The sequence below is a fragment of the Uranotaenia lowii genome, chromosome 3 (assembly GCF_029784155.1).
Source record: "Uranotaenia lowii strain MFRU-FL chromosome 3, ASM2978415v1, whole genome shotgun sequence".
NCBI classification, from domain to species: domain Eukaryota; kingdom Metazoa; phylum Arthropoda; class Insecta; order Diptera; family Culicidae; genus Uranotaenia; species Uranotaenia lowii.
Genome location: NC_073693.1, coordinates 5,887,248 through 5,901,602, shown reverse-complemented (window position 1 = coordinate 5,901,602; position 14,355 = coordinate 5,887,248). Strand labels below are relative to the sequence as shown.

At 32.5% G+C, this 14,355-nt stretch overlaps 1 protein-coding gene across 1 annotated transcript in view; it reads right to left on the bottom strand.

Moving 5' to 3' along the window:
* LOC129750708 (uncharacterized) overlaps positions 1-14,355 on the bottom strand; it is a 284,287-nt gene that overhangs the window by 22,686 nt on the left and 247,246 nt on the right. Inside the window, exon 9 of the mRNA XM_055745710.1 lies at positions 3,527-3,654. Within this exon, the coding sequence (XP_055601685.1) occupies positions 3,527-3,654 (128 nt within the window). The remainder of the gene's footprint in view (positions 1-3,526; positions 3,655-14,355) is intronic.

Below are 14,355 nucleotides of genomic sequence, written 5' to 3'. Positions count from 1 at the left end.
TCCTAATTTATAACTTTGAGGCAGTGATAAGAAGTTTAATAGTTCAGTAAAAACTGTGTTTAAATTTTCTTTTCTAACTTGTTTTCCTAATTCTTGTTCCTGATAATGATCCTTAATGTGTTTTCAAAACGACCCTTTTAGAGTAAGGATATTTCTTATCATCTTTTGAAGAATATTTATCAGGAGATTCATGAGGAGAATATTAATTTTTTTATGGATGAATTTTGTGTTTGGAATGGAATTTTTGTTTTTTTTTTTATAATTTTTAACTTGTTATGAAGGTTGTGATAACTGAATAAGATCGTTTTTGGAAACTCATCTGTAAAATTCAACTCTGTGCCTCATTGAAAAAATTTTAAGAGAAAAATTCAAATACATAACTTTGAATCTTGGATGACGTATTTTAAACGATCAAAGCAATCGATGGCTGTTACGATGAGACAACTGCTGGAAAAAAAATGCGAAAAAGATCTTCCAAACCCCTCGGTCGTGTAAACCGAACTTATAATTATCAATATTTGCGTTGCGTTTAAAAAAATTTTCATCTAAATTTGGCAATCTGGTTTTTACACTGTATTTTCTTCCTTATAAATACCAATACTATGCATTGGTATTTTTCAGAAAGAATAAGAAATACTCACAAAACTGACCGGTGGAAATGCTGCCCCATAGGATATGAACACAATCCACATATTTAGCGAAAATATAGCAAACAAATCGTAAAGCTCACAGGGGGGGATCCGTTTGCAGTGGTCTCCCTAATTTTACGTTGTGGTATCTATGTTTGTTGCATGTTTAACTTTTCTTCCACAAATCACTAGAATATCCGTGTTCGTGTTCCGATGGGCACGATAATAAAATTTTTCGTTTTCTTGCAAATTTCACTTTCACTTGTTTCTCAAACTGTTAGGAGTTGTATTATTATAAAACAAAACATAACAAATTACAGAGCAAACGAGAAGACATAAAAACGCGTTCGTACCGGAGCAAGGCCTACTAGGAACTCCTTAAAGAATATTTTCTTCAATAGAAGAATATAAACATTGCTAGAACGTACTCAAAGAACGCTTAACTGAACCCAAGTGTTATGATGATGCTAAGATGAGCTTGCCAAATTGCCCGGTCTTACCCCGACTATTTTAACTGCTCCATCGGTGATTATAATGTTTTATTAGTAAGAAAATTTCAAGATTAAAAAAATAATAAATGGATAGAAGAAGATAAGGCGAAAAGAATATTCAGAACAGTTGGGGAGAATGGAGATACTTGATTTTCATTAAATATTATTGGGGAAATTAAGTAACTTGCCTTTTTTGCATTTTCTGACAGCGTGTAATTTTGAGGTTATAAGCTCCAAAAGTTAGAATAATACATGAGCCCGTAGATGAACTAGAAGCATTTTTGTGAGACGAAAAATAAAATGTGACTTTTTTTAAGCTTATGGAGACTTCATTCTTAATTCAGGGTGCCCTGACCCTAGACAAAAATCCAGCAAAATCCAGAGATAAAAGGTTCGTTGACTATTTTTTGCCATATTCGTTCTCATTTCATAGTTTGTAAGTATCACATGAAGAAAATTCTAAAAATTTGACTGTTTCCCTAGTTTCATTGCATACTTTAAGGCGCAATTTTCTTGTTTTTGTTGTTTTGTTCTATTTGGCACATTTTTCTGGAACAGGGATTGATCCCCAGGGATCAAGTATGCTCATTCTCCATTTATAAGTTTATAGTCTAAGTAGTCAAAACCGAGATCCAAAATATGGATTGGGATTCTGATTTAAATCGTATAAGCTAGGTAAAAATTCTGGAACCAACATTTAAATTAAAAAAAAATAAAGTTAGAATAAGAACTCATGTCATAAAGCATTTCTCACTAAATATTTTGAAAAGTTTTCGTTGTACGGAACATGATAGTCTAAACACAATCTCTTTTGCTCTTTTGTTTTTGTATTGATTAATGTTGTTCTAACATGTTTGTGTTATTCGCGAATTATCATGCTCTCAAACAACTTCAACCTAATCTTAAACGATAAGGTAACATTTTCATAGGATTTCAACTGAATAATCCTAATTTTTTCTTTCGACTTTGGATATATAAACCTGTGAAGAAAAGTTCATCCAAATACTGGTGAAAGTTTTTTTTTAAAACGAACACAAACACATACAGGATCTCAATGGAACATGATGTTTCCTCGAAGAGATTCCTTTTTTTTTTTCTTAACTCTAATCGAACATTTTTTTCGAGGATATGATGGCTATCATCTTACAAATGCTAAAGCCACCAACCCACCGAAAGTGTACTATGTATGCCGTGATCGGGATTTGATCTCATACCCCCTGGCTTAGAAGACTTGAAGGCTATCATCTACGCCACGGGCGGCGGCGAAGTTATCTTTATATTATATGTAGTTTAAAAACAGGAACTCTTTATGCAGTAGAACATTCTTATTTGTTCATTTTATTTTCAAAACAACTTTAAATATGTAAGTAATTGGAATAAAATAGCTATGAGAACTTTAATTTGTTTTTCAATATTATTTTTAATAATGTGTCAACACGAAAAAGTTGGTCGAGTATTTCTTGATTTAATTGCCAAACCTCACTTTAAGTAAGCAAAGTTAAGTTTATTTGAAAATGGTTATTTTCTGAAACATTGTTTGTAGGAAACTTCAAATTCGGATAATGGGTGGAAAAGTCCCTCGTCCAACGGTAGCAGAAATTTACTTAAGCATCTTCTGAATTCAAGTCGTGGCAATTCACATCAGAAGTTCGATTCTAATTAACGGAAAGATAATTAATTAGAGACAGCATCATGTGGAAATTGGAACCGGAAACAGCAGCTGAATATACATACGCAGGTACGCAGATTAATCTCATCCGCTTTTGATGGGAAGAAAAAACAACGCGTGTGCTCATTTATCAGACAATTATCACATATGAATAACTACCAAGCATAATGAATCAAAGCTTTTTGCTGTTAAATTTTCGGAAGAGGATTTTTTTTAATTGTTGATGTCTGGTAGACAACAGACAACAACAATAATGTTGTGCCAGACAACAATAATGTATCTAAACTGTAAAACATAATTTTATAACGTGGATGATAGATAGTCAATATCTATCCTAGTATCTTTGAAATCAATCTAAACTTGAATAATATCGATTACTAATAAAAGTTGAAATTGTTCATTAATTCATATTAAGTTTTATATGCAAGACATGAAAATAGCTAAAATTGATAAAGTGCTTGATAAAAAGATAATAAATTACACCTTCAAGAATCAGGTACCCATCAAAAGTATGTTGGTTGAGACATTTGATAACTTTCGATTCATGCACGAAGAAAACGTAGTAGAGTAACCCAAACAAATATCACAATCAACGTCAAGTAGGTACCACAATCTACAACAACGCATCGGTTTCGTCGGTATTGTTTGAACACCTCTATTTAACAGCATCTTTCAGTCACATTATTATCATCATTGACGTTCACAAAGGGCTGGATAGTTGCTGGTTAGATACTTACTTTCTGAACTTTGCGTGGGCGGAACGCGGGCTGCTGGGCGAGCTTCAGGCGTTCTTCGTTCTCCACCTCGGATTGCTTTTTGTACTCCTCCGGTGGCCATTTCTGATCTCCGCGCATGTTGCTACCGCCTGGTGGAAGAAAAAAAAAATCGAAGAAATACTCGGTGAGTAAGAGATCACTTGGTAAGGTGCCTTCTATCATGAACGTGGTATAATGAGGGAAACAAATTTTTAACGATATTAATGGTGCCTCCCAGTGCAGCAGTGGAATAAATATAAAAGAAAAAAGGTGGAGATATCTACAATTTTGCATGAAGTGTTCCGGTGTTTTTGTACCAATCTAGCAATAGGATTGGGATTGAAACAAGGAAGCATCATCCTCCGGTAATGATACAGCTTTGATGTTGCATTTTTAAGGGCCGCTGAAATGATGCACATTGCTTGGTGCTGCATTAAAACGCCGGTTGTTGGTTTGATTTTCCTGTACTGGATTGCAAGCTTTCAGGCGAGGTCCATGTAATTTGCTCTGGGACTGAATATTAAAATATAGGTTATTTTCAATCGAATTACAGTTCGGAAGACACTTTATTTGTAATGTCATATTCTAAGTGTATAGGTTATTGACCTAGCCCACAAACTTGAGAAGCCTCCTTAAGAAAATTATTCAAGAATCTTAACTCAACAAATTTTTGTCAAACAAAATTTACACAAAACATAAAATATGTTTATTTTTAGTGCCTATGTTTTAAACATAAATATTGGAAGAATTCTCAATCCTAATATTTCGTCAGATTTTGTCTATCACTTTTAGTTTTGGTGATATACCTATCCTATCCTGATACTCTAATATTCTATCAAACGTCAAACAAAAAAAAAAAAACATCTGTAACCTTTTCGCAGAAGTAAATTTTTAAGCAATTTTGTAAAAAAAAATGCTTCTTAATTTAAACCCTTCAACTTTTAAAAGTTAGATATATTTTTCAGTTTTGTTAGAAACCATGTTTTGAATGGCTTTTGCCTAGAGTGTCCAGAAGTGTCGGGAATGAAAATAACTCGGTAATTCTTGAACCCGAAAAATAGAGCTAAACCTGCTGCTGAAAAGGAAGATAAAAAGTCACATATACAGTACCAAATTTTCACAATGTAATACAACTCCTTCAATCCGGATTTTTTTTTCTTTGCCACTATAGCCTTTTTTGGGCCATAGCGACTATTTCTTGTTCTTTCAAACCTTTCGAACCTTATACAGTTCATCCATGTATAACAAAAATAAAAATTAATAGGCATGTATCTCCAGTCTCCCTTCTAAAAAATTACACGATTCTTATTTAAAAAAAAGGGTCAGATTCAGCAAGAAAAAAGATTTTTTTTGCCTTGATATATGGTTAAGTTTAAAAATTTGTTTTCCAAAAAATGGTTAACCCTTTAGTGCCCAACCCCGCATTAAGGAGGGGTATATCAACATAATCATCTAATAGTTGGTTTACAATATTATTTCGCTAAGTGATTAGAAATATGTTAATCTATCAATACTTGTTACTGAAAACTGTTTGACTAGCAATTGTCAAAAGTAACAGATAAGAGGGCTTAAAAACAAAAAAATGAATAGACCTATTTTTCAATAAATCATCGATTTGATAGCCTCAGAAATCCTTAGTCAATATGTTTTTTTTTATCTAAAAAATGATGAGTAGTTAGGTCAAAGAGCTACCAACATTTTGGATTGATTTTGAGAGTTAAAAAACCTAAGTTATGAAGAAAAGATGAAACCTAACCCCGTTTGAAAGCGGGGTTGTGAAAGTCATTTAAAAATGGGACAGTTACTAATGCGTGTATCTAAAAACCCATTCGTTTGATCGAAATACTGAAGAAAATAAAGGTAATCAAGAAAATATTCGAATAAAATATCTTTTTTTTGTGAGAAATATTTCTATCAACAAAATCGAAGCAAAACCATCATGAGATTGAACTTGTAAGCATTTAAAAGCAGCAAAAACACAAGGTTTTTTTTTTTTAAATTGTTGCTTTTTCCACAAGAGCAGAGTCTTGGCAAATCATTGTATTTTTTACAAAACAATCAGCAAATATATACTATAAACTGCCAGTGACCTTGCCACGAGCAAAAATGGTGTATGATTCAACCCCTGGAATTTGATTAAAATAGGGCTATTCACAAGTTCAGAAGCATCATTCTCATTGACTATTGACTCGGTACAGCTTACGAGCTCCGGAACTAGCAAAAATTTGTTGTTTGAGGTAAGGTTTCAATTACTCATAGCTAGGCAAAACTTATAGCTTATATGAGAAAAATTTGCTAAACCTTACAGCGATCTACACTTAAGTTTTTAAAAATTTTGGGACCTTGACTTCTCTGATGACCTTTAACCGTTGTTGCTGGTCATGTGCTTCACTCCAACGCATGATTTGAGCTTTGTGGACATTTTTAACATTGTTTGCAAATTTTTCCACAACTCACACAAATAATTTTTTTGAATAATCAACGGTTTTGCCAGCTGGCGATGTGATGATGGATTTTGAAGGAAACTGTGCAAATTTTTTTTTGTCTTGCATCGTAAATATCTCAAAAACGCCTTAAAAAGTACTGAAAGTCAAAAACCTTAGCACCTGTAGTTATGCAAGTTTTGGAACAATTGTCAATAAAAATTCTTATCTTTAAAGTTTTCCGTAGAACAAAAGCTGTTTATAATAAATTTGGGCTTTGGTTCTAGATGAATAATACATTGATTAAAATCAAAGATTTGGTTTGTTCGAAAAATGACAAAGAATTCCAACAAAAAAAACACTACAAATCGTTTTGCAATACTCATCGATTAGAATTTTCTATTCGGGAAAGATCATCGGCAAAACAAATGATACCATTTGAAACAAACGGGCCTTAGAATTTGAGACATTTGATGGATTACCTAAAGCCTATCAAACCTATCGTTAGTGAAAAACCTTTCTTAATTTTGTCTATTTTTTGCAACAAGAAGCAGGCAGTCTTTTAGATTCTGATTTATCTTTCTACACTGATGTTTTTATTGCACTTTTTTTTTTAAATAAAGAGCTTGTAATTAAACCTTTATTGTTATAACCGTTTACAGCATGAATTAGGAAACAAGCTAAAAAAATGCTTGTCAGTGGAAATACCTTTTATTACCTTTAAGAATATTAAGTTAAAAAACGAAAAATAAATTAAATATATTCATTTCTTTAAAGATGAAAAAATTTAATAAATGTTCAAAATGCCGAATTAGGGTAAAACGTATCAAAATACCATAGATTTGGTTTCGTATGCTATTGCAGAGGGTTGAAATTTCCTTTTTCATTTTTTCTAGGGAAAAGGGTTCTCAGATTTCTCAAATCCCGAGAACGCTAAAATGGTCAGGGAATAAGCATTCTAGTTTTGACAATTTGAAAAATTAACCCTGTCAGAGCAAACGGATAGCATATTTCGATTCAGAGCTGCCAAATTGGTCAAAATTGCTCTGAAAATCTTATTATATACTAAAAAAAAAGCTTTTGTTGGACCTGTGTAATTACAACCTGTGACCAAAACCAAAAACCTGTGTAAGTTAAAAATTCGGTATTAACGTATCAACTTTAATTTTTTTATGATTTTTACGCACGTAAAGGTTTTGGTTTGATTTTACGACAATTAACAAGAAATTCCTTATATTTTGAAGCTATTTTTGACTTTTGAAATAAACAAGAAACATCAGATCTACCACAACATTTTTCCTTGTTTTTTCCACTTCTGAAAGTTGTGTAGTACCTCTTAGAGTTACCTGGTAGTTTAAAGGGTAATTAACTGAATTAAACTATTTTCTTCAAATTTTGGCCCATTTTGTCGGAAATTTACGTAAATAATCATCATGATGTGAATCGTGCCGTTTTGAAAATTCTGTTAAAAAGCTGACGAAATTTTTGGCCCTGATTCTATGCGAACCAGCATTGATATTTCATAGAATTTAAGCATGCAAGCGTGGGTGATGGAAATGGTATATAATACAGAAGTGCAGTTTTCACACCGCATATAGAAGTGCATAATGGGGATTTTTTTTTATTATCTGACAATTTGCGCCGGGGGTCTTCAGATTTTCCCCAAAATTGAAAATTTGGTTCATTTTTGCGACTTAAAAACACATGTATTTTTTCAGATTTCTAACATTTTTATTTTTTGAGTTAGCTTCGGTTAGATTTTTTTGTAAATAAAAAATAACCATTTTTCAAAGCTACATAACTCTGTTGTTTCTCAACGGAAATTATAAAATAGCACATCCAAATGCATTAAAATTTTATCAGCTTTCCAAATAGAATAGTTGAAAAAAATTAAATAATGGCCTTCAACATGAAAAGTTGTAATTAAACTTTAAATGGCGTCTAAAAGTACCGTCTGCACCACCGAATATTTTGCAAAAAATACCGTTGTGTAGCTCGATTCATGATGCAACTTTCATCTGAAGACACCAAAGTGGGCCATTTACACCTTGAAGAGTTATGAAAGAAATAATGACAATAAATCTCTTTTTTTGCATCGAAAACAAACAATGGTCGAACAACTGCACTCACATATGGAGATAGCAAGCACTTCTAACAGTATGGAAACAAAAGAACTCACCAAAGCAGGTACAAAACACTACTTTTTCGTGCTTTGTAGAGTGTTTGCAGCAAAACTGACTTTAAATTTTAACCAAAATTCTGAGTAGCGTATTGTTTAAGTGATATAACTAATAATGGGAATGTTGCTTTTACAACCTGGTCATATACTATATAGCAGGCATGTCAAACTCGTTTAGGTGTGCGGGCCGCATTAAAAATTTTCTACGACGTAGAGGGCCGCAGCCAAAATCAGCTAGAAAACATAACATATTAGTTTCGCGAAGATTATATACAATACAAAGGAATATAGTTAAAAGTAAACTTGGAATGAAATTTTGCGTTAAATTTTTATTAAAGCTTTTAATGTTTAATATTCTTATATTATAATGCATTATATCTATTGTACTGATGCTTGACATGTTTTCTGAGATACTAGTTCATTAATATCAAGTTGAAGTTTATTTGTCACTGACACTTTTATTATTGATGATAAATTTGTATCAGATAATCTCGAACAATGAGGAGTTTTTGTAGCTTTCATTATGGAAAAAACTGCTCACATAGATAGGTACTTGCAAACATACATAGCAAGAATTCCGGCAACAAATTTCCGGTGTAAGCATCATAAGTTTTTTTGTCGCTAGAGTAGTGTCCTTTGACATTGTACTCTTTTGGCACACTTATGCAGAAATTACATATTAAGCAGATTATTTTGTTGAATATCGATGTGCAAACATAACTCAACTCCCGTTTTGCCTGAAATATTCTTTTTTCGTCCTGAATTTTTCTTCTGCTAGTAAATGGTGCTGTAGTTACTAATTCTTTATCTGTATTAATTTCCATTTTTCTGAGAAATTAAAAAAAAAAAAGCTCTGACATATTGGCGTATATTTGAGGCTCTTGGAGCCAAAGGGGTGTAAGTGCAAAAATGATCATTTTTGAGAAAATCATTCTAAACAATTAGTTGTATTAAAATCTTTTTTCAGTGCTTATTTCAGATTTTAATAATTTCATCTTCATACTTTTTTGAACTACAACTTCCCAACAAGTTTATGGAAAATCGCACATCAAAGAAACTTTGAAGCGTGCTATCTCGAAAGTAGCTTTTGTGCACTAATACCCCTTTGGCTTTGAGGCCCTCATATGATGTGATAGCAATTGTTTACAAAAAACTTAACTTTATTTATTGACGTCAAGTTTTAAATTTAAAATCGATCTCTTAATCCGGAAAGATTTAAAAAAAATATCTGCGAAGAGCAGTTTATTGGTCAGATAATAGAAAATGATAATTTTATGAACAGTAGCTGAAGATATTTTTTTTTTAAAACACAATTATTTTTTTTCATTTTACAGTATTTCAAAAACTGCTATAATCAGAATTTCCCATTTTTTTTTCAATTCAGTGACCGGTATGGTATTAAAAATGACTCTCAATTTACGAAATAAAAATATTGTTAACTAACGTTATTAAAAATGTATGCTGTTTATACTCACGTATTCGGATAGGTTTGAGACAATAAGAAGACTCCAGCGGTGGGATATGTTTTTGTTCAATTCCGGTGCAATCAACAAACTTACCGCGAAATTAACTAAACATTAGACAAGTGGTCACTGAAATAAAATTATTCAGAGCTACAAATTTAATCACGGAAAATTTTTTACTTGCTTTTTTACAATGAATAATGTTTTTTTTTTAAATATCACAATATGTCTGTTGTTCCTTCGGTAAAGCAAAAATAATAGTACCAAAATACTTGGAAAATATTTATGTTGTTTACGCTAAGAATGTTTACGCACAATCTTACACGGAAGCGGAATCTCACCTCAATCTGTGGTTCAGAGCAACAATGTTACACGTGTTTTTCTGATATGAAATTTGAACATCGAAAAACATTTGCATTAAGTTGAAAACGTTACATTCAACTTTATTTTTTTGGAGTAATATTTTACATAAAAATCAGTGGTGTTTTTTATGTGACAATTTAAGACGGGGCTACGCGGGCCGCATTGACCAAGGCCGCGGGCCGCATGCGGCCCGCAAACCCCCAGTTTGACATGCCTGCTATATAGCTTATAAATTTTTCGATCAAAGATCATTGTGAAGCATAATCAATGCCAATAGTAGAAGGTTCAGTCCCTGTGTTTGGGATCACAAAAATGTAATTAAAAAAATGAAATATAGACGTGATTTACATAGTTTTTATATTGGGAGCTAAGCACTGAACACCAAATTCCTTTCCCATTGATCAAAAAAGTATGAGAAAGTGGCACAAATGTTGTAGAAATAATCAAAGAGCTCAGTATGGCCAGCCCAGGCTGTAAAATGATGAAAATATGATATTTTTACCGTATTCGTTTTCTACATTCGCCCAGTTTTGAGGTTTACCATACTAGAACGAACATAATTCGTCGTCAGTGTTTTGCTACCTCGATCGCTCACTCACGAATCTTCAGTGTTCCACCGTCCTTAAAATCTGGGAAATTAGAGATGCAAAATTCAGCGCATAAACTTCTAAAAATGACAGTTAAATGCGCATAACTTGTTGTGACCTGGTGCAAAACTGGGTATAAACAAATACGTTAATAGATTTTTGGATATAACATGAAGCCAGTTAAGCTGCAACAATCTACCGCCCCTTCTTTCATAACAGTCCCATATACAAAAAAAGCAAGCGAGACAATCAGCTTTTTCTGTTTTGGAATATATTTTTAAATTGTGACCACCACTTTCAGCATAAACGAAAATCGTTTCTAGGTTATCAAAATAAATCGTTAGGCCTGAAATTTTCGAAATTGGGTTATTGGTAAGGTCGAGAGCACCATTTTTATTCATTATGGGACTGTTAATCGACCATATTTGAAACCTTTTTCGAATCTACTAGCATAACCGTCCCATACAAAATATATTTTTCTCACCAAGCTACTTTCTAAGACTTAAATTTGATCATTTTTAACTTCTATATGCAATTGTCAGAAAAAGAAACATACTTTTGCAAAAAAATATCATGAATTCTACATTGTAAGTTGAATCTTTTTACGATTTTTGATAGCATCCGATAGTTTTTCGCTCAGGATGTCATTCCTAAGAAAGTCAGACCTGCCTTCGAAAACTAGTGTGCATCATTCGACATCAAGTGAGTTAAAAAGGTGTTTGAATGATTCAAAGCAATAAACCAAAGACTATTTCGCCGAAAGAAACATTGAAAAGTAACCAAATCTGTGGTATTTCACATATGAGGCTGTTATTCAGGTATATTTCATATAGGACAGCCACGAATTGATTTTTTTTCGAAATTTCTAGAACAAAACCTCTTTTTTTTAGTCTTTTATGTTGAAGCCTTATAGTGACCTAAAATGACGAAAATTCATATGGGACTGTTATGCGAGTAAGGGCAGTCTGAAAAGGACGAAAAAATAGTGTTTTTTTACCAGCTTTGATAAGTTCTTTTGTTTTCATGTTGTTAGAAGTGCTTGCTATCTCCATATGTGAGTGCAGTTGTTCGACCATTGTTTGTTTTCGATGCAAAAAAAGAGATTTATTGTCATTATTTCTTTCATAACTCTTCAAGGTGTTAATGGCCCACTTTGGTGTCTTCAGATGAAAGTTGCATCATGAATCGAGCTATACAACGGTATTTTTTGCAAAATTTTCGGTGGTGCAGACGGTACTTTTAGACGCCATTTAAAGTTTATTTACAACTTTTCATGTTGAAGGCCATTATTTAATTTTTTTCAACTATTCTATTTGGAAAGCTGATAAAATTTTAATGCATTTTGATGTGCTATTTTATAATTTCCGTTGAGAAACAACAGAGTTATGTAGCTTTGAAAAATGGTTATTTTTTATTTTCAAAAAAATCTAACCGAAGCTAACTCGAAAAATAAAAATGTTAGAAATCTGAAAAAATACATGTGTTTTTAAGTCGCAAAAATGAACCAAATTTTCAATTTTGGGGAAAATCTGAAGACCCCCGGCGCAAACCCGTCAGATAATAAAAAAAAATCCCCTAATGTTCATACCGTTGAAGCCAAAAAATAAATTCAATTACCAAACGCACGGTGATTTCTCTTATAATTGTAAATTTAGAATGAGAGAGTGGGGAATCATGGGCCACTTTTTTTCTATGTTCCATAACTTTTTCATTAAAAAAGGTAGAACGAAAATAAAAAATGGTATGGTTTTCTACATTTCTAACGTACCATTAGACAATTTTTTAAAATTAAAAAAAAGTTAATTCCCCAAAGTTCTGACTGTTTTCAAAAAAGCAATATTTTTTGGATTTTGAAAAATTGTGGGGAATCGTATGCCACCAAATCCAAATTGACCAAACAACATGCAAAGTTTATGAGTTGACCCAAGACTGTAATTTCAAAATTCATTTCGTAATTTTGAAGCAATTTTGGATGATGGGAGAAAAAGGAGAGTTGTGTATAATCGAAGATATTCTTAAACCTGGCTCGCGAGCGTTTTGGCAAAATTTCTTTTATAAAATGGACAAAATATTTTTCATAACTCTTCATTCGACATACGAAAACTTTATAGATAGGGAGAACGTATTTTAAATTCTGAATGTGTATAAAAACATAAAAATGTAGTTGGCCCAAGATACCCTAGATACCTACAAAATGTGGCCCAAAATGTGATTTGCAAATTTTTTGCGTTTGTGTTACTTTTCTATGTTTCATGAAAAATTAGTTTTCCACGTGAAAGAGCATGACAAAACTAAGATCATAAGCGTATGAGCATATTTTTGTTATGAACTTCAAGTTCCCCATCGATGCAATTAGCGAGTGTTTGTTTAGTTATGTAAGTAATTTTTATTTTCAACTTTTATCATCTTGATAAATAAAAAAAGCATATGATGCGGATTTAAGTCAACAACATAGGCGTTTTCACGTATAAACGGACGATCGGAATGAAATGGAATTTGTTATCCGAGGGTTTCTCGTGTCAAGGATGGTTTGTATAATAGTTTCAATATGTTCACTTTAAATTGAAGAAGGGATCCGAAACTTTAAATTAGACATGGCTCGAACAGTTACAAGACGATTTTCATAAAAATTTATTCACGACCACAAAGCAATTAAGGACGTGTAGATTAGACTGGCCCAAATTTGTATGGGATGATTTTTACAACATTTCTTTTCAACCCCTAGATTGGTGCATTTAGGGGTAAAAATGACTTTCTGAAAGTTGCAGGTCATTTGGCAGAAGAACGAGCTGGCGCAAAGGACTTGAAGTTTGTATTGAGATTTTCGGCAAAATGTATGAAAAATCGACATACTCTTACTCTTTGTGTTCTAAAAAACAAAAAAGCTCAGAAATTTCAGGAATTGAAGTTCAAACAATGACAAACAAAGTTTGTAGAAGGTTTTGGTGCGATACGAGTTGACTGTGATGAGTTATTTGCAATTGAATGTGTGATTTTTTTTTTCGCATTTCATCGTGAACGGTGTGTGGGTTAATAACCGCACTATCTTCTACAAACTTGTTTGTCATTGTTTGAACTACAATTCTTGAAATTCTGTGCTTTCTAGCATACTGGAAACATATTTTAGAACACAAAGAATGAAAGTATGTCGATTTTTCATACATTTTGCCGAAAATCTCCATACAAATTTCAAGTCCTTTGCGCTAGCTCGTGCTTCTGCCAAATGACCCGAAACATTGAAAAAGTAATTTACACCTGAAGGCACCGATCTAGGGGGTGCCGTGGAATTTAAAGATTTTTTTTTTAAGGGCCAGTCTAGTGTAAATTAAGTTTAACAATTATAACGATTTATTAAGTTTAATGTAAAACGAAGTTTACCAGGTCAGCTAGTAGGAAATAGAAATGGTTTATTTTTTCACGCAATTCAAAAATAGTAACAAAAATTAGACTTACAATAAACTATTATTGCATTGAAGTTGTAAATACTCAACCTTCAAATTGATTCTTCATTTGATTTTTATAATAAACAACGTCTTTCAAAGTTCGATATTTCTGGTTAAAGCGGTGTAATCCTTTGGGGCTTTGTCTGCAAGCTTTTTGCATTGAAAATTTATTTCCAAATCGTAAGTGATTCCATTATCAGATTCTATTTTTGTATCAAGATACTGAGTACGCACAGAGTTTCGCTTGAGTCGTTTTAGCTAAGGGTAAAAAAAAAGTTCGAAAGTGCGTAATGGTGTCATCGCATCCCGGTAAATTTATGGACGGTATTTTTATGCCTCTTTCATTTCAATTT